This window comes from Salvelinus alpinus, chromosome 12 (assembly GCF_045679555.1).
Source record: "Salvelinus alpinus chromosome 12, SLU_Salpinus.1, whole genome shotgun sequence".
NCBI lineage: Eukaryota > Metazoa > Chordata > Actinopteri > Salmoniformes > Salmonidae > Salvelinus > Salvelinus alpinus.
Window position 1 is genome coordinate 26,803,466 of NC_092097.1, and position 22,917 is coordinate 26,826,382.

At 43.8% G+C, this 22,917-nt stretch overlaps 1 protein-coding gene across 2 annotated transcripts in view; it reads left to right on the forward strand.

Annotated features, from left to right (window-relative positions):
* The window catches only part of LOC139535781 (cadherin EGF LAG seven-pass G-type receptor 2-like), a 102,559-nt gene that overhangs the window by 35,895 nt on the left and 43,747 nt on the right, over positions 1-22,917 (forward strand). For both annotated transcript variants that reach the window (XM_071335568.1, XM_071335569.1), the window contains exon 2: positions 4,533-5,240. In XM_071335568.1, coding sequence (XP_071191669.1) covers positions 4,533-5,240 — 708 coding nt within the window. The remainder of the gene's footprint in view (positions 1-4,532; positions 5,241-22,917) is intronic.

The following is a 22,917-nucleotide window of genomic DNA, read 5'->3' on the forward strand; positions in this document are numbered from 1 at the left end:
TTGAAGCGAATTGTGTCAAATCACCCAATTATGAAGAACAGACAGCATGATTCATCAACAGAAAACAAAAAAGGAAGCCTGGACTACCATTTGTAATGAATTTAACTCAAATGAAAAGTTAATAAAAGAACACTACAACTTCAGGTAAGATACTGTATTGGTTGGCACACTTTTACAAATCAGTCACTTTGAAATGTTATTTTTCTTGAGTAACACAACACAGTGGAGCCTAAATGTATTTGTTTGACAGAAATGTTACACAAATAATATCATAAATAATAACTAATATAATTTCTATTTTGTCTTGTCTTTCTAAGGTCCTGTGGAAAAACTTACAAGTCAATTTAGACATATGATGTTGCTCGTAGGGAGCGTTTTAAGACTGTTAAGACCTTAGACAGATGAGCTGGGGGACTTGTTGACCGGGATCATTAAGAGCCAGCAACCCCTGGAAGGGGTGACATATTGGACACTTCAGATGGGAGACCGTTCCAATCCTCAATTGGTAGGATTCACTCAGGATGTGCCATCCCCGTGCCATCCCCGTAATGCAGGGAATATGTCATGTTGTCAGTCAACTCTTGTCCATTTCTGTCACTGTCTGCCTCAACCATGGGAACATCTGGGTCATCCTCATGTTTCAATGCGAGGATCTGGGCAGCCATGCTGTTTGAGGTAATTGTGAAGCACTGCTGTTGCAGTTATGACAATGCAGTATCTTCTTGGTTGAAACCGCAATGTGTTTCTGAGACATTGGAAACAACTCTTCCAAACATGCGCTCCACCTCTGGTGCGGGTATGAGCTTGGTTGTACTGTTGTTGCTCAGGTCCTATTGCATGAAGATAGGGGGTGAACAAGAAGTTGGTCTGTCCATACCCACACTAACCAAGTATGATTCCACCATGTTGTCCTCCTTCAAGCTGAGCATACAAAGAGGAGTTTTGGAAAATCCTTGAGTCATGAGTTGCACCTTTCCAACGTGCAACAATGTTGGAGAACTGCAAATTGGGAGTGTGCACACTTTGTACATTTATTGAGAACCCGTTTTTAAGATTCCTGTACTCCTCAGCATCTGCTGTAGAGGGACAGTTGATGGGAATATGACATCCATCTATACAGCCAATGACTCCAGGGAAGTCCCAATATTCATTGAACCCTATCTTGTAGTTGGCTTGGGCAGCAGCATTAGGGAACTTGATGTAATTGTCTTTCAGTTCACCTATAGCATTGCAGACTTTGTGGACTAGGAAGGTTCCAGATGCCAAAATACGTCAAGGTGATCAATACTTGAAGGGATGGCCCTTCCCGGAAAAGAGTCAGGTGAAATTCTTGGCTCAAGCAAACAAATATCAGCTGCATTTTCTATTAAATACAGAAAATGATTTCATCAGTGGGTTAACCCTGTCTATAACCGCCCTTCTGTCTGGCCTTGGTGGTTCACTTTGATCATCATTGAAATAGTCAAGGTAATCAATTTTCCTCCATTGCCAAGGTCAACCTGGGGGCCAACAATCATTATTCTGAAGTTAAACCTTCCTCTAGCCAGGTTTTATTCAAGCCTCCAATTAGATCTAGATTAACTCTAACCGTCCTTCTGAAAATCAAACTTTTAAAATCTAGACTAGGGCAAGTCAAACTATTATTTTAAACTATGTCTGAGAAATGCAATTTGTTAGTCCAGTTTAAAAGTGCAATTTAGTCTAGGATCAGGTTTAATCTTTTTCAATTTAGTCTAGGATCAGGTGTCTGTAAAACCTCCCCTGTAACAGTTGGAGTTTAATGGCTGTGATAGGAGAAAACTGAGGATGGATCAACATTGTAGTTACTCCACAATACTAACATTGAGAGAGTGAAAAGAAGGAAGCCTGTACAGAATAAAAATATTCCAAAACATGCATCCTGTTTGCAACAAGGCACTAAAGTAATACTGCAAAAAATGTGGCAAAGCAATTAAGCCTTTGTCCTGAATACAAAGTGTTACGCTTGGGTCAATTACACATTACTGAGTACCACTCCATATTTTCAAGCATAGTGGTGGCTGCATCGTGTTATAGCTATGCTTGTAATCGTTAAAGACTGGGGAGTTTTTCAGGATAAAAAAATAAACGGAACGGAGCTAGGCAAAATCAGGCAAAATCTTAGAGGAAAACCTGGTCTGCTTTGCAACAAACACTGGGAGATGCATTCACCTTTCAGCAGGAGGATAACCTAAAACACAATGCCACATTTACACTGGAGTTACTTACCAAGAAGACCGTGAATGTTCCTGAGTGGCCGAGTTATAGTTTTTGCTCAAATATAATTGAAAATCTATGGCAAGACCTGAAAATGGTTGTCTAACAATGATCAAAAACCAATTTGACAGAGCTTGAAGAATTTTGAAAAGAATAATGGGCAAATGTTGCACAATCCAGGTGTGGAAAGCTCTTAGAGATTTACCCAGAAACACTCACAGCTGTAATCTCTGCCAACGCTGCTTCTACAAACTATTGACTTGGGTGTGAATACTTATGTAAATGAGATTTCTGTATTTCATTTTCAATAAATTTGCAAAAATGTCTAAAAACATGTTTTCACTTTGTCATTATGGGGTATTGTGTGTAGCTGGGTGAGAAATAAATATATTTAATCAATTTTGAGTTCTGCCTGTAACGAAACAAAAGTGGAATAAGTCAAGGGGTATGAATAGTTTCTGAAGGCACTGTATGTAGTTCTGCTCTTTGAATATATTTGCAGACTGAAGGGATCTATTTTTAATGGAGATCTAGGTTATGGCTAACTGGGATATGGTTCAGGTTCAGCCCATGTCTGTTTTCAAAGCTGTTACTCCACTTTTTTGTTTCTTGTTATTTCTGATGATGAGTCTGTATGGGTTCTTTTCATTATAATTTCACTCTTCGCTGGGCAGTCATTTGAGTGTCCCAGCCAGAACTTCTCAAGCTGTTTGCTGATAAGCAGTTTTCCCCTGTGTTGCCAGTGTGGTTTTCAGGAAGAGGAATGAGTTTTGCAAATCAGCTTACTAAAAGAATCACTCAATATGGTTTGAAGTATGTAAGTTAATGAATGCATGGCTATGGGAAGAATTGATCAAGTATTTCCATCTGGGGGATGATGTTTTAAACAACAGTAGTAAAGTCTAGAGTAGGATGAGCTGTCCTTGTATGTGAAGGGAAAATTACATTTCAGATGTGTATAGCTCATTATGCAGACAACTGAATAGTCTACTCATCTTATTAACCCTTTGGATACAGGGAGATGGATGTCTGCATTGTGAATACATGCATAAAGGGTAGCTATTAGAGAATGGTGATCAGTCAAGGAGAATTCTAGGCACTATGTTATTGTGAAACGTTGTGTCTTTCATTATGGGGTTATGAGTAGACATACAGTTCCTTCAGAAAGTATTCATACCCATTGATTTATTCCACATTTTGTTGTTACAGCCTGAATTCAAAATGGATTAAAAAAATAATAACACCCATTTACACACAATACCCCATAATGACAGTGAAAACATGTTTGCAAATGTATTGAAAATTAAATACAGAAATATCTCACACCACTGAGTCAATACTTTGTAGAAGCACCTTTAGCAGCGATTACAGCTGTGAGTCTTTCTGGCTAAGTCTCTAAGAGCGTTCCACACCTGGATTGTGCAACATTTGCCCATTTTTATTATTTTCATAATTCTTCAGGTTCTGTCATTGATTGCTGATCATTGCTAGACAACCATTTTCAAGTCTTGCCCTAGATTTTCAAGTAGATTTAAGGCATCTGTATCTTGGCCACTTGGGGAAAATTCGGTGTGTATTTGACCTTGTGTGTTTTAGATTATTGTCCTGCTGAAAGATATGTTTATCTCCCAGTATCTGGTGGAAAGCAGACTGAACCAGGTTTTCCTCTAGGACTTTGCCTGTGCTTAGCTCCATTCCATTTATTACAAGCATAACCATACCCATTATTACAAGCATACCCATAACATGAGGCAGCTTGAAAATATGGAGAGTGGTCCTCAGTAGTGTATTGTATTTGTGCCAAACATAACATTTTGTATTCAGGACAAAATGTTAATTGCTTTATCGTGTTTTTTTGCCGTATTACTTTAGTGCCTTATTGCAAACAGGATGCATGTTTTTGGAATATTTGTATTCTGTACAGTCTTGCTTCTTTTAACTCTGTGGTGGCTGCATCACTTATTGCACACAGTGCGTCCATGCAACTTAGGTGACTTATTAAGCTTATTTAGACAACTTATTTAGGCTTGCCATACCAAAGGGGTTGAATACTTATTGACTGAAAAGCTGAAACGTCTTGATTCTTTAAATTAATTTGTAAAAATGTTGAAATACATAATTCCACTTTGACGTATGTGTGTGTGTGGTGTGACAAAATATCTCAATTTAATTCATTTTAAATTCAGGAAATGTCAAGGGTTGTGAGAACTTTCTGAAGGCACTGTAAGTAATGTATGTGATGTAAATCCATATTTTGAAGCATTAATACTGCGTCTCTCCTCTTCCTCTCCTGTCAGATGGGATCCACTTCGTGTCGGCCCAGTGTCTGCTCCAGGTCACCATCATCACAGACGAAATGCTCTCCAACAGCATCACGCTGCGATTGGCCAACACCTCCCAGGAGCACTTCCTGTCCCTGCTATTGGCCCAGTTCTTGGAGGGCGTGGCCTGCGTTCTGTCAGCAGACCGCGAGAACGTCGTAGTGTTCAACATCCAGGATGACACAGACGTCAGCGCCCGGATCCTCAATGTCAGCCTGTCTGTGGCCGTGCCCAGGGAGGGCCCGCGTGGGGGAGGAGAGGGGTCCAGGGGGGACGTACGAGTGGACAGAGGGACAGCAGGGGCCAATGGAGCGGCAGAGTACTTTGGTTCTGAGGAGCTACAGGAGAGGTTGTACCTGAACCGCAGTCTGCTGGCCCACATCTCCTCCCAGCAGGTGCTGCCCTTCGATGACAACATCTGCCTGAGAGAGCCCTGCGAGAACTACATGAAGTGTGTGTCCGTGCTGAAGTTTGACAGCCTGGCGCCATTCGTGGCGTCTGACACCATCCTTTTCCGACCCATCCACCCCATCGCCGGGCTGCGCTGCCGCTGCCCCACCGGCTTCACAGGAGACTACTGCGAGACAGAGATCGACCTGTGCTACTCCAAACCCTGTGGAACCCACGGCCTGTGTCGCAGCAGAGAGGGAGGCTACACCTGCGAGTGCCTCAATGACTATACAGGTAAATGACCTCTCTCTCTCTTGATATGATGTTGAATTATAAATGAAGATATTTCACTTCGTAGATGACGTACGTGTCACAAAAAGCAAACCATTATAAAAACCCAAAAGATGATTTGGATATGTGTGCAGCATGTCCTGTATTTATAGTGAATGGCCTCATACCCGTCAGACACAACGGCAAGAATAATTCTCACTAAGTGGCCATAAAGTACATTTTAATGTCTAATGTCCCATTGGAAATTCTATGGATGTAATCAATCTTGTTAATTCATTATTTCATTCATTCATTCCGTCCTACCCTCCGGTCTATGTATTGACATGTTACAGCCTGGCTAAGGGCCTATACAGTGATGACACCTGTTCAGCTGGACAAAGGCAGTGTGATGACTTATTGATTTTAATAATCCCTGGACCAATGAGGCGGGACTACATTAAACATGAGCCAGCCTGTTAACTGTTCATACTTCCTACCCTTCCCCATTGTCTGTCTGAGAGAATGAAAAGGGCAGTCTGTGTGTGAGATGACAAGTAAAAAAAAAAACGTACATCTCAATCCAGCAGGGATCAATGAGAGATTATGAACTTGCATAAAGGAAGTGTGTGTGGGAGGAAGTCTGGATCACATTCTGTCTTGGTTGGGCTAACAGGGTCTTACAATGTGAGCGCTATGAAGAATAACCAGGTCCATGGTGCACCAGAGTGTGGGATTGCCTTCCTGGGGTCTATCTTGTAGCATTACAGTGATGAGTGTCTCTGAATGGGGAAAACAATAGCAATTTGGCCGGTCAGCAGCAGAGTAGCTCTGAGAGGAATAATGGAAGGAGGTGCTGAATTATGGATGGCTACAGATTGAAAGAGGGAGAGTGTCTCCTGCCTGTAACAATGCCCCCTGGTAAAAAATAGCTGGGATGGATAAAATGTAACTAAACATACTGTGTAAAGGCGGTGGGCTCTGAGGAATGGTGGAAAGGAAGAACTTTTAAAAGCTTCCATTTTTGAAGATGGCGGTACTCTGTTTTTCATTACTATCTCAGTCCCCATCTCAAATGGGTTCGCTTTAAAAGTCTTCTTTTTTTACACTTAAAGCACATTTAGGGAGGAAAGATTATGCATACACTGCGCTAAATATAGTCATATCCTGAAAATATCAGAGGATCTGCTTTCTCTGCTTCGAAAGAGAGTTGTAGAATGAGAGAGGATGGAGAGAAAGGGAAGGGAATGAACATATGCTAATATGAACAAATACCAGAGTCTTTGCCCTCTGTTTATCAAAGGGTTGTGGGGTTGAATGAGAGTTAATTTAATTTCACCCGAGCCCTGCTCTCTCCCTATGGTACATACAGTATGTTCTTTGAAGTTAACTGCTGCTCTAGTTAGATAAAAGCATGAAATGTGGTTGGATTCTCGCTCCTTTCTATAGAGATGGATTAATCGTTTCTGGTATCCTTTTTCATTTTTAATATAATTTTTTTATTTCATCTTTATTTAACCAGGTAGGCCAGTTGAGAACAAGTTCTCATTTACAACTGCGACCTGGCCAAGATAAAGCAAAGCAGTGCGACAAAAAACAACAACACAGAGTTACACATGGAATAAACAAAACTACAGTCAATAACACAATAGAAAAATCTATATACAGTGTGTGCAAATGGCATAAATAGGCCATAGTAGCGAAGTAATTACAGTTTAGCAAATTAACACTGGAGTGATAGATGTGCAGATGATGATGTGCAAGTAGAAATACTGGTGTGCAAAAGAGCAACAAAAAAAGTAAATAAAAACAATATGGGGAGGAGGTAGGTAGTTGGATGAGCTATTTACAGATGGGCTGTGTACAGCTGCAGCGATCGGTGAGCTGCTCAGATAGCTGATGCTTAAAGTTAGTGAGGGAGATATAAGTCTCCAACTTAAGCGATTTTTTTTTCTTTCTTTTTTTCTTTTTTTTTTCTCGATTCGTTCCAGTCATTGGCAGCAGAGAACTGGAAGGAAAGGCGGCCAAAGTAGGTATTGGCTTTGGGGATGACCAGTGAGATATACCAGCAGGAGCGCGTGCTATGGGTGGGTGTTGCTATGGTGACCAGTGAGCTGAGATACGGCGGAGCTTTACCTAGAAAATACTTATAGATCACCTGGAGCCAGTGGGTCTGGCGACGAATATGTAGCGAGGGCCAGCCAACGAGAGCATACAGGTCGCAGTGGTGGGTAGTATATGGGGCTTTGGTGACAAAACGGATGGCACTGTGATAGACTGCATCCAGTTTGCTGAGTAGAGTGTTGGAGGCTATTTTGTAAATGACATCGCCGAAGTCGAGGATCGTTAGGATGGTCAGTTTTACGAGGGTAAGTTTGGCAGCGTGAGTGAAGGAGGCTTTGCTGCGAAATAGGGAACCGATTCTAGATTTAATTTTGGATTGGAGATGCTTAATATGAGTCTGGAAGGAGAGTTTACAGTCTAGTCAGACACCTAGGTATTTGTAGTTGTCCACGTATTCTAAGTCAGAACTGTCCAGAGTAGTGATGCTAGTTGGGCGGGCAGCGATCGGTTGAAAAGCATGCATTTAGTTTTACTAGCGTTTAAGAGCAGTTGGAGGCCACGGAAGGAGTGTTGTATGGCATTGAAGCTCATTTGGAGGTTTGTTAACACAGTATCCAAAGAAGGGCCAGATGTATACAGAATGGTGTCGTCTGCGTAGAGGTGGATCAAGGAATCACCCACAGCAAGAACGACATCGTTGATATATACAGAGAAAATAGGTTATATATACAGTGGGGAGAACAAGTATTTGATACACTGCCGATTTTGCAGGTTTTCCTACTTACAAAGCATGTAGAGGTCTGTAATTTTTATCATAGGTACACTTCAACTGTGAGAGACGGAATCTAAAACAAAATTCCAGAAAATCACATTGTATGATTTTTAAGTAATTAATTTGCATTTTATTGCATGACATAAGTATTTGATCACCTACCAACCAGTAAGAATTCCGGCTCTCACAGACCTGTTAGTTTTTCTTTAAGAAGCCCTCCTGTTCTCCACTCATTACCTGTATTAACTGCACCTGTTTGAACTCGTTACCTGTATAAAAGACACCTGTCCACACACTCAATCAAACAGACTCCAACCTCTCCACAATGGCCAAGACCAGAGAGCTGTGTAAGGACATCAGGGATAAATTGTAGACCTGCACAAGGCTGGGATGGGCTACAGGACAATAGGAAAGCAGCTTGGTGAGAAGGCAACAACTGTTGGCGCAATTATTCGAAAATTGAAGAAGTTCAAGATGACGGTCAATCACCCTCGTTCTGGGGCTCCATGCAAGATCTCACCTCGTGGGGCATCAATGATCATGAGGAAGGTGAGGGATCAGCCCAGAACTACACGGCAGGACCTGGTCAATGACCTGAAGAGAGCTGGGACCACAGTCTCAAAGAAAACCATTAGTAACACACTACGCCATCATGGATTAAAAATCCTTGCAGCGCACGCAAGGTCCCCCTGCTCAAGCCAGCGCATGTCCAGGCCCATCTGAAGTTTGCCAATGACCATCTGGATGATCCAGAGGAGGAATGGGAGAAGGTCATGTGGGTTGATGAGACAAAAATAGAGCTTTTTGGTCTAAACTCCACTCGCCATTTTTGAAGGAAGAAGAAGGATGAGTACAACCCCAAGAACACCATCCCAACTGTGAAGCATGGAGGTGGAAACATCATTCTTTGGGGATGCTTTTCTGCAAAGGGGACAGGATGACTGCACCGTATTGAGGGGAGGATGGATGGGGCCATGTATCGCGAGATCTTGGCCAACAACCTCCTTCCCTCAGTAAGAGCATTGAAGATGGGTCGTGGCTGGGTCTTCCAGCATGACAACGACCCGAAACACACAGCCAGGGCAACTAAGGAGTGGCTCCGTAAGAAGCATCTCAAGGTCCTGGAGTGGCCTAGCCAGTCTCCAGACCTGAACCCAATAGAAAATCTTTGGAGGGAGCTGAAAGTCCGTATTGCCCAGCGACAGCCCCGAAACCTGAAGGATCTGGAGAAGGTCTGTATGGAGGAGTGTGTGCAAACCTGGTCAAGAACTACAGGAAACGTATGATCTCTGTAATTGCAAACAAAGGTGTCTGTACCAAATATTAAGTTCTGCTTTTCTGATGTATCAAATACTTATGTCATGCAATAAAATGCAAATGAATTACTTAAAAATCATACAATGTGATTTTCTGGATTTTAGATTCCGTCTCTCACAGTTGAAGTGTACCTATGATAAAAATTACAGACCTCTACATGCTTTGTAAGTAGGAAAACCTGCAAAATCGGCAGTGTATCAAATACTTGTTCTCCCCACTGTATATACAAGTACATCAGTGTTAATACTTCTACTAGGACAGTGGGTTAGCACAATTAAGTAAACTCTGTGTACAGTTTACAACCATATTCTGTTCTGTTGTTCAAATCTTGGCAAGACTTGGTCACACAAGTGTGGGTGACCATAATATGTTGTGCTAGTGAGTGGGTATGTGTGAGTGATTGATTGTGTAGGCTTAGTCACTGAGGTTCAGGATGAGCAGCATTCTTTCTCATGTACCGCTGTGGATGTGTGAAAGCTGAACTGTGGAGGACGATGGTTCGTGGTGTGTGTCTTGTGAGTCAGGTGTAAGAGGAGCAGAGGGATCCTCATCAATTGCACTTAGATCAGGACTGTGCCGCCTGTACGTACCAGCTCAGTTCAACTCAATCTACTGGGCCTGCCTGCCGGGTAATAGGAGTATTAATATGATCCAGACATACAGTACACTTGTGTTAGCTGATGATTTATGACGTATGTATCACGCTTTCAGGCTTGCTCTAATATTTGCTGAAACAAGGCTGAGAGAGAAGTCAACCTGTCTCCTCTCCAAGACAGGGCTGGGTTGATGGGTTTGTCCTGGATGGAATCTATAGCTCCTGCTGTTCAACATGACTGACAGTTGGATTTGACACTGTCCCGCTGTGCCGAGAGTGTGTGTGGGCTCAATTGGCTGGTGTGCGTGTTTGAGGGAGTTGTGTATGGGTGTGTGTGTGTCAGAGGGAGTGTGTGTAGATGCTGAATTGCCTGCTCCATGTGGGTGAGAAGGTAAGTGTGTGTGTGTGTGTGTGTGTGTGTGTGTGTGTGTGTGTGTGTGTGTGTGTGTGTGTGTGTGTGTGTGTGTGTGTGTGTGTGTGTGTGTGTGTGTGTGTGTGTGTGTGTGTGTGTGTGTGTGTGTGTGTGTGTGTGTGTGTGTGTGTGTGTGTGTGTGTGTGTGTGTGTGTGTGTGTGTGTGTGTGTGTGTGTGTGTGTGTGTGTGTGTGTGTGTGTTGGCGTGTTGGCTTCCGTGGGCGGGTCCAGATGGCAGTATGATGGAAGCGAGAAAAATAACAGAGCAGAGCAGCCATCCAATTTACTCACGTTGTGAAGGGCAGAGCGAATGATTAAGTCTGGCTGACTCAGTCTGGAAACAGAACAAATGGACAGAAAACACTTGCATTCTAATGATGCGCGGGTTAACTCATAACCCGCAGTCCCCGTAGGTGGGTTTAGGGTCATGAAATATTGTGTGAATGATAACAGAGTGGGGATCAAGCGGGTTAAATAAAGAATAATATATATATAATACATAATTAAAACGTAAATGTATCATTCTTGTTTCTTGTGCAATTCATATCTATAGCCTACATTGAGGTTATTCTTTCATTAGTTTTATCTGTCGTTAGGGAATGAGTTTACTTCCAAAGCAAAGTAAAAAACATTGTCTCCTCAACTATAGAAGGTTTTAGCTCAGCCTCTGAATATCAAAAAAGCTAAACAATGATATTCCCATATGCATCGGAGGCACGTCTTTCCCGGGTATTTTACAGCTTGTTTCTAGCAGAACGCATCGCTGTTATACAGTGCAGACTCTTTGACTTTTTCCACATTTTGTTACTTTATAGCCTTATTCATCAATCTACACACTACCCCATAATGACAAAGCGAAAACATGTTTTTAGATATTTTTTAATTTAAACCTTATTTACATTAGTATTCAGACCCTTTACTATGAGACTCGAAATTGAGCACAAGTGCATCCTATTTCCATTTATCATCCTTGAGATGTTTCTACAACTTGATTGGAGTCCACCTGTGATAAATTCAATGGATTGGGCATGATTTGGCAAGGCACACACCTGTGTATATAAGGTCCCACAGTTGACAGTGCATGTCAGAGAAAATACCAAGCCATGAAGTCGAAGGAATTGTCCATAGAGCTCTGAGACAGGATTGTTTAGAGGCACAGATCTGAGGAAGGGTACAAAAAAATGTCTGCAGTATTGAAAGTCCCCAAGAACACAGTGGCCTCCATCATTCTTAAATAGAAGAAGTTTGGAACCACCAAAACTCTATCTGGAGCCGGCCGCCCGGCCAAACTGAGCAATCGGGGGAGAAGGGTCTTGGTCAGGGAGGTTGATCAAGAACCCGATGGTCACTCTGACAGGGCTCCAGAGTTCCTCTGTAGAGATGGGAGAACTTTCCAAAAGGACAACCATCTCTGCAGCACTCCACCAATCAGGCCTTCATGGTAGAGTGGCCAGACGCAAGCCACTCCTCAGTAAAAGGCACATGACAGCCCGCTTGGCGTTTGCCAAAAGGCACCTAAAGGACTCTCAGACCATGAGAAACAAGATTCTCTGGTCTGATAAAAATCAAGATCGAACTCTTTGGCCTGAATTGCAAGCGTCATTTCTGGAGGAAACCAGGCACCATTCATCACCTGGCCTATACCATCTCAACTGTGAAGTATGGTGGTGGCAGAATCATGCTGTGGGCATGTTTTTCAGCAGCAGGGACTGGGAGACTAGTCAGGATCGAGGGAAAGATGAACAGAGCAAAGTACAGAGATCCTTGATGAAAACCTGCTCAGGACCTCAGACTGGGGCGAAGGTTCACCTTCCAACAGGTGAACGACCCTAAGCACACAGCCAAGACAACGCAGGAGTGGCTTCGGGACAAGTCTCTGAATGTCCTTGAGTGGCCCAGCCAGATCCTGGACTTGAACCCGATCAAACATCTCTGGAGAGACCTGAAAATAGCTGTGCAGCGACGCTCCCAATCCAACCTGACAGAGCTTGAGAGGATCTGCAGAGAAGAATGGGAGAAACTCCACAAATACAGGTGTGTCAAGCTTGTAGCATCATACCCAAGAAGACTCGAGGCTGTAATCACAGCCAAAGGTGCTTCAACAAAGTACTGAGTATCGAAAACATGTTGGGTCGTTTTAACAGATTTTTTTATTTCCTTATAACCGGTCAAACTGATGTTAATTTTGCTTGGAAAATCTTTCCCATTTTGGGGGTTATTGCATTTTCTCCGTGGTCCCTAAACGTCTTTGCTGCGTGAGAGGAACAGAAATGGAAGAGTAAAGGAAAACAAACTTTACCTATGTCAACTAGATTGAAGGGTTCATACTATCAATTTATGATGTTATTCTGGTGAGCAAGGGGCAATAAGTAATGACAGAAGAGAAGCTGCATCTTGACTAAGAAATAGCATTCCAAGATGTCGGAAAGGATATGCCGAAACAAAATATGCCTATCGGGTGCGGGCCTCATAGTCCGGCGGTTACAGATGGGTTATTAGCAATTGTGTTTGGGTGCGGGTGAACAAACAGCTGACCTGTGCATCACTATCGCATACATACAGGTCGTTATTGTAAAAGAGAATGTGTTCTCAATGACTTACCTGGTTAAATAAAGGTTAAATGTTTGGCAGAGTTACTCCACCTCAAGATTTCCATTTGGTGAAAGGCTTGGCACATGCATACTCAGGCTGACTGGCTCTCGTTCAGGCAAATGAGAAATAAGTGCACTCAGGCTATCCAGAAGGCCAAAGTAAGTTACTTTAAGGAGCAGTTCTCTCTGTGGGTCTAACCCCAAGAAGTTCTGGAAAACGGTTAAAGAAATGGACAATAAACCCTCCTCCTCACATGTCCCTTAATGTTGATGATGTGGTTGTTACTGACAAGGAGCACATGGCTGAGCTCTTCAATAACCACTTCATTAAGTAAGGATTCCTATTTGACTCAGCCATGCCTCCTTGCCCGTCCAACATTACCTCATCTCCCACCCCTTCTAATGTGACTAGACCCGATGCTCCTCCCTATTTTCCCCTGCCCCGCTACAAAGTTTCTCCCTGCCGGTGGTCACTGAGTCCGAGGTGCAAAAGGAGCTCCCTAAACTTGACCCCCCAAAAATATCTGTGTCAATCCTAGGCCCCACGCACTTCTCAATTTACATCAACAACATAGCTCAGGCAGTAGAAAGCTCTCTCTCAAATTTTATATGCAGATTATGGTCTTATACTAAACTGGCCCCTCCCCGGATTTTGTGTTAAACGCTCTAGAACAAAGCTTTTTTTAGTGTCCAACAAGCTTTCTCTGGCCTTAACCTTGTTCTGAACACCTCCAAAACAAAGGTCATGTGGTTACTACTTCTGAGAGTTTAGAGCTTGAGGTAATCACCTCATACATTGTACTTGGAAGCATGGCTCGACTGTACACTGTCATTCTCTCAGCACATATCAAATATACAGGCTAAGGTTAAATCTAGATTTGGTTTCCTCTATCGTAATCGCTCCTCTTTGACCCCAGCTGCCAAACTAACCGTGATTCAGATGACCATCCTACCCATGCTAGATTACGGATATGTAATTTATAGATCGGCAGGTAAGGGTACTCTCGAGTGGCTAGATGTTCTTTACTATTCGGCCATCAGATTTGCCACCAATGCTCCTTATAGGACACATCACTGCACTCTATACTCCGCTGTAAACTGGTCATCCAGTCGCAAGACCCATTGGTTGATGCTTATTTATAATACCCTCTTAGGCCTCACTCCCACCTATCTGAGATACCTACTGCAGCCCTCATCCTCCACATACAACACCCGTTCTGCCAAACACATTCTGTTAAAGGTCCCCAAAGCACACACATCCCTGCGTCGCTCCTCTTTTCAGTTCGCTGCAGCTAGCGACTGGAACGAGCTGCAAAAAACACTCAAACTGGACACTTAAAAAAAAAAAAAATTACCCCCTTTCTCCCCAATTTTCGTGGTATCCAATCGCTAGTAATTACTATCTCATCGCTACAACTCCCATACGGGCTCGGGAGAGACGAAGGTCGAAAGCCATGCGTCCTCCGAAGCACAACCCAACCAAGCCGCACTGCTTCTTAACACAGCGCGCCTCCAACCCGAAAGCCAGCCGCACCAATGTGTGTCTCTTTATGTAGTGTTGTCTCTCTTGTCGGGATGTGTGTTTTGTCCTATATATATTTTTTTTATCCCAGCCCCCATCCCCGCAGGAGACCTTTTGCCTTTTGGTAAGCCGTCATTGTAAATAAGAATTTGTTTTTAACTGACTTGCCTAGTAAAATAAAAAAACTACTTTTAGCCTCTACGTTTACAGTGTTTCATACTGCACTGTAAACTACACTACATGGCCAAATGTATGTGAACACCTGCTCATCGAACATCTCATTCCAAAATCATGGGCAATAATATGGAGTTGGTCCCCCTCTTTTCTGCTATAACAGCCTCCACTCTTCTAGGAATGCTTTCCATAGATGTTGGAACATTGTTGCAGGACTTGCTTCCATTCAGCCACGAGCATTAGTAAGGTTGGGCACTGATGTTGGGCGATTAAGCCTGGCTCGCAGTCAGTGTTCCAATTAATCCCAAAGGTGTTCGATGGAGTTGAGGTCAGGGCTTTTTGCAGGCCAATAAAGTTTTTCCACACCGATTTCTACAAACCATTTCTGTATGGACCTCACTTTGTGCATGGGGGCATTGTCATGCTGAAACAGGAAAGGGCCTTCCCCAAACTGTTGCCACAAAGTTGGAAGAACAGAATTGTCTACAATGTCATTGTATGCTGTAGCTCTAAGATTTCCCATCACTGGAAGTAAGGGGCCTGAACCATGAAAAACAGCCCCAGACCATTATTCCTCCTCCACCAAACTTTACAGTTGGCACTATGCATTGGGGCAGGTAGCGTTCTCCTGGCATCCACCAAACCCAGATTTTTCCGTCAGACTGCCAGGTAGTGAAATGTGATTCATCACTCCAGAGAACGCCTTTCCACAGCTCCAGAGTCCAATGGCGGCGAACTTTACACCACTCCAGCCGTCGCTTGGCATTGCGCATGTTGATCTTAGGCTTTTGTTCTGCTGCTTGGCCATGGAAACCCATTTGATGAAACTTCTAGACATTTCCACTTCACAATAACAGCACTTACAGTTGACCAGGGCAGCTCTAGCAGGGTAGAAATTTGACAAACTATCTTTTTGGAAAGGTGTCATCCTATGATGGTGCCACGTTGAAAGTCACAGAGCTCTTCAGTATGGACATTCTACTACCAACGTTTGTCTATGTAGTTTGCATGGCTGTGTGCTCGATTTTACACACCTGTCACCAACGGGTGTGGCTGAAATAGCTGAATCCACTCATTTGAAGGGGTGTCCACATACTTTTGTATATATAGTGTATTGCTAAACACACTCTGCCCCATATGAAACACTCTGCCCCACATGAAAAGAGGCTCCACAGAACAAAGCTGTTGTGGCATACTGTTTTTCTTTGATCAAGCAATTTTGTATGTTGTGTACTTACTCAGTAGCCAACAGTACAAACATGCTGAGAGCTTTATAATTCAGTGTTTGATGTCGTATTAATCAACTCAAAGATCAAACCATGTAGGAATGCCTCATGGACACTTTTCAAAATTACCCCGACGGCTGCTGCAGGCTCTGAATGGGCAGCAATCGGATTGTGATCAAAGATTGTGTTTTGTGCTTTATTCAATGCATCCCACAGAATGTCTCTGTTTTAGTCCCTCACCTCTGATCTAGGTAGTTATTAAAAGCAGCCCCATCAACTTCCGGCGCCGAAAAGAGATGGCCGCCTCGCTTCGCGTTCCTTGGAAAATATGCAGTATTTTGTTCTTTTATGTGTTATTTCTTACATCGGTACCCCAGGTAATCTTAGGTTTCATTACATACAGTCGGGAGGAACTACTGAATATACGATTAACGTCAACTCATCATCGTTCCTACCAGGAATATGACTTTCCCGAAACGGATCCAGTGTTTTGCCTTCCACCCAATACAATGGATCTGATCCCAGCCGGCGACCCTGTGCGACGCCGAAAAAGGGGCAAACGAGGCGGTCTCGTGGTCAGGCTTCGGAGACGGGCACATCGCGCTCCACTCCCTAGCATACTACTCGCCAATGTCCAGTCTCTTGACAATAAGGTTGATGAAATCCGAGCACGGGTAGCATTCCAGAGAGACATCAGGGATTGCAACGTGCTCTGCTTCACGGAAACATGGCTAACTCAAGGGACGCTAACGGAGTCGGTGCAGCCAGCTGGTTTCTTCATGCATCGCGCCGACAGAAACAAACATCTTTCCGGTAAGAAGAGGGGCGGGGGGGTATGCCTTATGATTAACGAGAAGTGGTGTGATCATCATAACAACACACAGGAACTCAAGTCATTCTGTTCACCTGATCTAGAACTCCTCACAATCAAATGTCGACCGCATTATCTACCAAGGGAATTCTCTTCAATCATAATCACAGCCGTATATATTCCCCCCCAAGCAGACACATCGATGGCCCTGAACGAACTTTATCTGACTCTTTGTAAACTGGAAACCACACACCCTGAGGCTGCATTCATCGTAGCTGGGGATTTTAACAAGGCTAATCTAAAAACAAAACTCCCTAAATTCTATCAGCATATCGATTGTGCTACCAGGGCTGGAAAAACCCTAGATCATTGTTATACTAATTTCCGCGACGCATATAAGGCCCTCCCCCGCCCCCCTTTCGGAAAAGCTGACCACGACTCCATTTTGTTGATTCCAGCCTACAAACAGAAACTCAAACAACAAGCTCCCGCGCTCAGGTCTGTTCAACGCTGGTCCGACCAATCTGAATCCACGCTTCAAGACTGCTTCGATCACGCGGATTGGAATATGTTCCGCATCGCGTCCAACAACAATATTGACGAATATGCTGATTCGGTGAGCGAGTTCATTAGGAAGTGCATTGACGATGTCGTACCCACAGCAACGATTAAAACATTCCCAAACCAGAAACCGTGGATTGACGGCAGCATTCGCGTGAAACTGAAAGCGCGAACCACTGCTTTTAACCAGGGCAAGGTGACCGGAAGCATGACCGAATACAAACAGTGTAGCTATTCTCTCCGCAAGGCAATCAAACAGGCTAAGTCCCAGTACAGAGACAAAATCGAGTCGCAATTCAACAGCTCAGACACAAGAGGTATGTGGCAGGGTCTACAGTCAATCACGGATTACAAAAAGAAAACCAGCCCCGTCGCGGACCAGGATGTCTTGCTCCCAGACAGGCTAAACAACTTTTTTGCCTGCTTTGAGGACAATACAGTGCCACTGACACGGCCCCCTACCAAAACCTGCGGGCTCTCCTTCACTGCAGCCGAGGTGAGTAAAACATTTAAACGTGTTAACCCTCGCAAGGCTGCAGGCCCAGACGGCATTCCCAGCCGCGTCCTCAGAGCATGCACAGACCAGCTGGCTGGTGTGTTTACGGACATATTCAATCAATCCTTATCCCAGTCTGCTGTTCCCACATGCTTCAAGAGGGCCACTATTGTTCCTGTTCCCAAGAAAGCTAAGGTAACTGAGCTAAACGACTACCGCCCCGTAGCACTCACTTCCGTCATCATGAAGTGCTTTGAGAGACTAGTCAAGGACCATATCACCTCCACCCTACCGGACACCCTAGACCCACTCCAATTTGCTTACCGACCCAATAGGTCCACAGACGACGCAATCGCAACCACACTGCACACTGCCCTAACCCATCTGGACAAGAGGAATACCCATGTGAGAATGCTGTTCATCGATTACAGCTCAGCATTCAACACCATAGTACCCTCCAAACTCGTCATCAAGCTCGAGACCCTGGGTCTCGACCCCGCCCTGTGCAACTGGGTCCTGGACTTCCTGACGGGCCGCCCCCAGGTGGTGAGGGTAGATAACAACATCTCCACCCCGCTGATCCTCAACACTGGGGCCCCACAAGGGTGCGTTCTGAGCCCTCTCCTGTACTCCCTGTTCACCCACGACTGCGTGGCCATGCACGCCTCCAACTCAATCATCAAGTTTGCGGATGACACTACAGTGGTAGGCTTGATTACCAACAACGACGAGACGGCCTACAGGGAGGAGGTGAGGGCCCTCGGAGTGTGGTGTCAGGAAAATAACCTCACACTCAACGTCAACAAAACAAAGGAGATGATTGTGGACTTCAGGAAACAGCAGAGGGAGCACCCCCCTATCCACATCGACGGGTCAGTAGTGGAGAAGGTGGAAAGTTTTAAGTTCCTCGGTGTACACATCACGGACAAACTGAATTGGTCCACCCACACAGACAGCGTTGTGAAGAAGGCGCAGCAGCGCCTCTTCAACCTCAGGAGGCTGAAGAAATTCGGCTTGTCACCAAAAGCACTCACAAACTTCTACAGATGCACAATCGAGAGCATCCTGTCGGGCTGTATCACCGCCTGGTACGGCAACTGCTCCGCCCACAACCGTAAGGCTCTCCAGAGGGTAGTGAGGTCTGCAGAACGCAACACCGGGGGCAAACTACCTGCCCTCCAGGACACCTACACCACCCGATGTCACAGGAAGGCCATAAAGATCATCAAGGACAACAACCACCCAAGCCACTGCCTGTTCACCCCGCTATCATCCAGAAGGCGAGGTCAGTACAGGTGCATCAAAGCAGGGACCGAGAGACTGAAAAACAGCTTCTATCTCAAGGCCATCAGACTGTTAAACAGCCACCACTAACATTTAGCGGCCGCTGCCAACATACTGACTCAACTCCAGCCACTTTAAAAATGGGAATTGATGGAAATTATGTAAAAATGTACCACTAGCCACTTTAAACAATGCCACTTAATATAATGTTTACATACCCTACATTACCCATCTCATATGTATATACTGTACTCTATATCATCTACTGCATCTTGCCATCTTTATGTAATACATGTACCACTAGCCACTTTAAACTATGCCACTTTATGTTTACATACCCTACAGTACTCATCTCATATGTATATACCGTACTCTATACCATCTACTGCATCTGCCATGCCGTTCTGTACCACCACTCATTCATATATCTTTATGTACATATTCTTTATCCCTTTACACTTGTGTGTGTGTGTAAGTTAGTAGTTGTGGAATTGTTAGGTTAGATTACTTGTTGGTTATTACTGCATTGTCGGAACTAGAAGCACAAGCATTTCGCTACACTCGCATTAACATCTGCTAACCATGTGTATGTGACTAATAAAATTTGATTTGATTTGATTTGATCATTGTTGCCTCCTGTTAGCCTGTTGTCTGGTCCAGGTGCATCACCTGGGCTATAATATGATGGGTTTCACCAGTAGGATCAAAATGATGCCACTCTGTCACCTTCACTACTAGTGGAGTGAGTGGAATCAGTGGATGAGATATAGAATAGTTTTCTACATGGATCTGATTTATACTGAGTGTACAACACATTAAGGACACCTGCTCTTTCCATGACAGACTGACCAGGTGAATCCAGGTGAAAGCTGATCCCTTATTGATTTCACCTTTTTAAATCCAACTCAGTATTAGGAAGGTGTCTTTAATGTTTTGTACACTCAGTGTACATGTCAAGTGTATCCTCACAGCAGACTCACAGTATGTTTGCTGTTAAATAAGCCCTGTTGAGTGTGTCGACCCAGTGTTGAGTTCTCTTAACACCCTTCCTCTATGCCTTCAGCAGAGACTGTGCCAATATGAGGATCCTACCATTCTGTTTCATTTAGGAGAGGAGACCATACGTTTCAGTTACCTGAAGTTACAGAAACACCCTATCCAGGTCTGTAGAGGAGTCTCAGCACGAGGAGTTACTTACAGCACGGGGTTTAATCCCCCTGCGCATTCACAGACATTGTTTTAAAAGCAGCAGCTTAACAATTACACAAATCTTTACGATACTATGAACCAGTCATAGTGATCATAGACTCTGTTGTCACAACATCTAGATTATATAAAGATCAGTAGAGGTGTACAGTGCCAGCTGAGGGCTGTGAATGGTGTCTGTGTACTAGCCTATTCTACTGGTGATTCTCATCTCCTGTGATAATTGGCTATTGTTTGATAAGCAGCTCTCTCTCCTCAGTCTGTTAGAGCTGAAGATTAATTATGGAAGAGATGTGTTTTTTGTTCTTTGTTGCATAGAAAATTATGTTTTGGATGTTTGGACAGAACCCAATTTTTTAAAAATCTGAATGCCTTGTCAACTCAGTTTTGATATGTGGTGGTTGGAGACGAGGCATCTGGAGACCCATCTGTGTGAGTGTTAAACCTTGCAAATGCTTCGGCGAACCGAATGGGTGAGCTCGCATACTCCCTTAAAAAAGCTGCAATAGTTTTGTTTGTCCATCTGAGACGCCGTAGCCAGTATACTCTTTCTCTTAAATGAATCTAAGTTAACTCAAGAAATGTTTCATTAATTTAAATGTTTTGTCGAAGATGTCTTAGTCGCAGTATTTTACCCCTGACAAAGGTGTCTGGTGCAGTATTTCTCAAGAGAAAATTCCAACAGTTCAGGTTGTAACACAACAAAATGTGGAAAAAGTCAAGGGGTGTGAATACTTTCTGAAGGCACTGTATTTTCTAATAAGTTCAATACATTTATTTGATTTCCTACTAAGTTCAGTACATTTTTTATGCCGGTATTGTTGAATTCTGTTTAATGTCTGGATTCCGTGATTCTGTTTGTTCTCCGCATTGCGGAATTTATAGGGCCACCAGTCCACTCATTATGCCATCATTGACTTGAATGGGGTCTCCCGTTCTATTCATTATATTTCTATGGCATCAGATGCAGTCAGGAGTGGAGGAAAGGAGATGTTTTAGATTTTCCTTGCTATTCAAACGGTTATTACGGAGACTGGTCATTTGGCTGGCCAATTGTGTGTGGACTCACAACAGCAGAGCATCTCCTCCTCCCAAAAACCGAACGGCACCATCTCCAGGATCCCTGCACATTTTGACAGCCTTAATGATTCATGCTGGCACTAAACAGAAAGTTAGGGAGGGAGGGGATCTGAAGGTGTGCAACTAGAGCAGAGGAAATGCTGTCTAAATAATTGATTGAGGTGGACTCTCTGAAATAGTGACTCTCTGGCAAGCTCCTCCCATCTTTACGCGGCCCAGTTCACCTAGCAACCCAGAGCTGTTGTTCCAAGACCCTGCACCTGTGGCGGGTGGGTGTCCCAGAGGGATGCTTGACAAAAAAACACGGGCTCTGTTTATTTTCAGGTTACCATATAGACAACAGAACAAACAACAGAACAGGCTCAGGTGTCTGCAGGACGGAGACCGGATGCTCACTATTGACTCTTACTGGCTTCTGTATGTTTTATAGACACCACGGTGGGATATATCCACTAGAGTAGAATTTTAGCTTTGCTGGTAGGTAATTTGGGGTAAACAGAATACTACAATTTTTCCGGTTTGAGTGTAAGATGATTGCATATAGTTTTCTTAGTAAATGAATCAATAATGCTCTAAAAATATTATAAATACTATAAAAATATTATTCTCTTTTGATGTGGCGTGCAATTATAACTCTGAAGAGTAGAATACAGAACATTAACGTTGAAACCTCCTCACAGAGAATGAGGCCGCTGTAGTGCCCAAGGTGACTTTAGAAGAAGTACACTACTATCCCAGTGTGCCACTTTCCTACAATAGCCCAGTGTTGGCTGCAGCAATGTTTGACCACATCAAGCCATGACTAAATGTCCCATCTTCCCCTCATTTGTTTAAAGAGACAGAAGTAACGTGTTGCCCGAGGCGAGTCGCTGATTAAATTCCACACGACTCATGCAGCTATAGTTTTTTTCTGTTTCTGGGTGACTAGCAGTAGCCAATTGTCCCCAAGCGCCATCAACAAGAAAACGGCAACACATTGTCATGGTTCACCAGGGCAAAGTGACTGTTCTTCTGCCAGTGTAGCCCACCATGGTATATTGCTGATTGTACTATAACAGTACAGTCAGCATAGGATAACATGTTTTAATTCACATCTTGTCAAAGTGTAATCCATAATAACCACAACAGCCTTGGAGTTGAATGAATAAATACATGAATGGAGGAATGAATGCACCCTACAACAGTAGTGAAACAAAGGGTGTCCTTAATTGTCTTAGACTGAGAATCCTGTGATTAGCGAGGATGTACAACACAAGTCATGTGTATCTATAGTCTATAGAGATGTTGTCTTTGTGGTGTGTACAGGACCGTACAGTAACACGACACACAGCGGAAGTGTTCCACACTGCTGAGTGGCTCTGACACAAATTCCAGCTCATGCAAAGAGGCGTGTAGTCTCGTCATAGCAACTGCAGCCTCTCATCCAGAGACTGGAGACAAATAGAAGTTGTGAGCGCAGGGCTACACAAAGCATGGAGGCTTAATAACAGTGACAGTTTCCCCCTGCCATAGCACTCTGTGACTCCCTCGCTCTCTCACATTCCCTTACCCTCTGTCCCTCACGGCTCGTGCTACGTTTTGGAGGCATCTTGC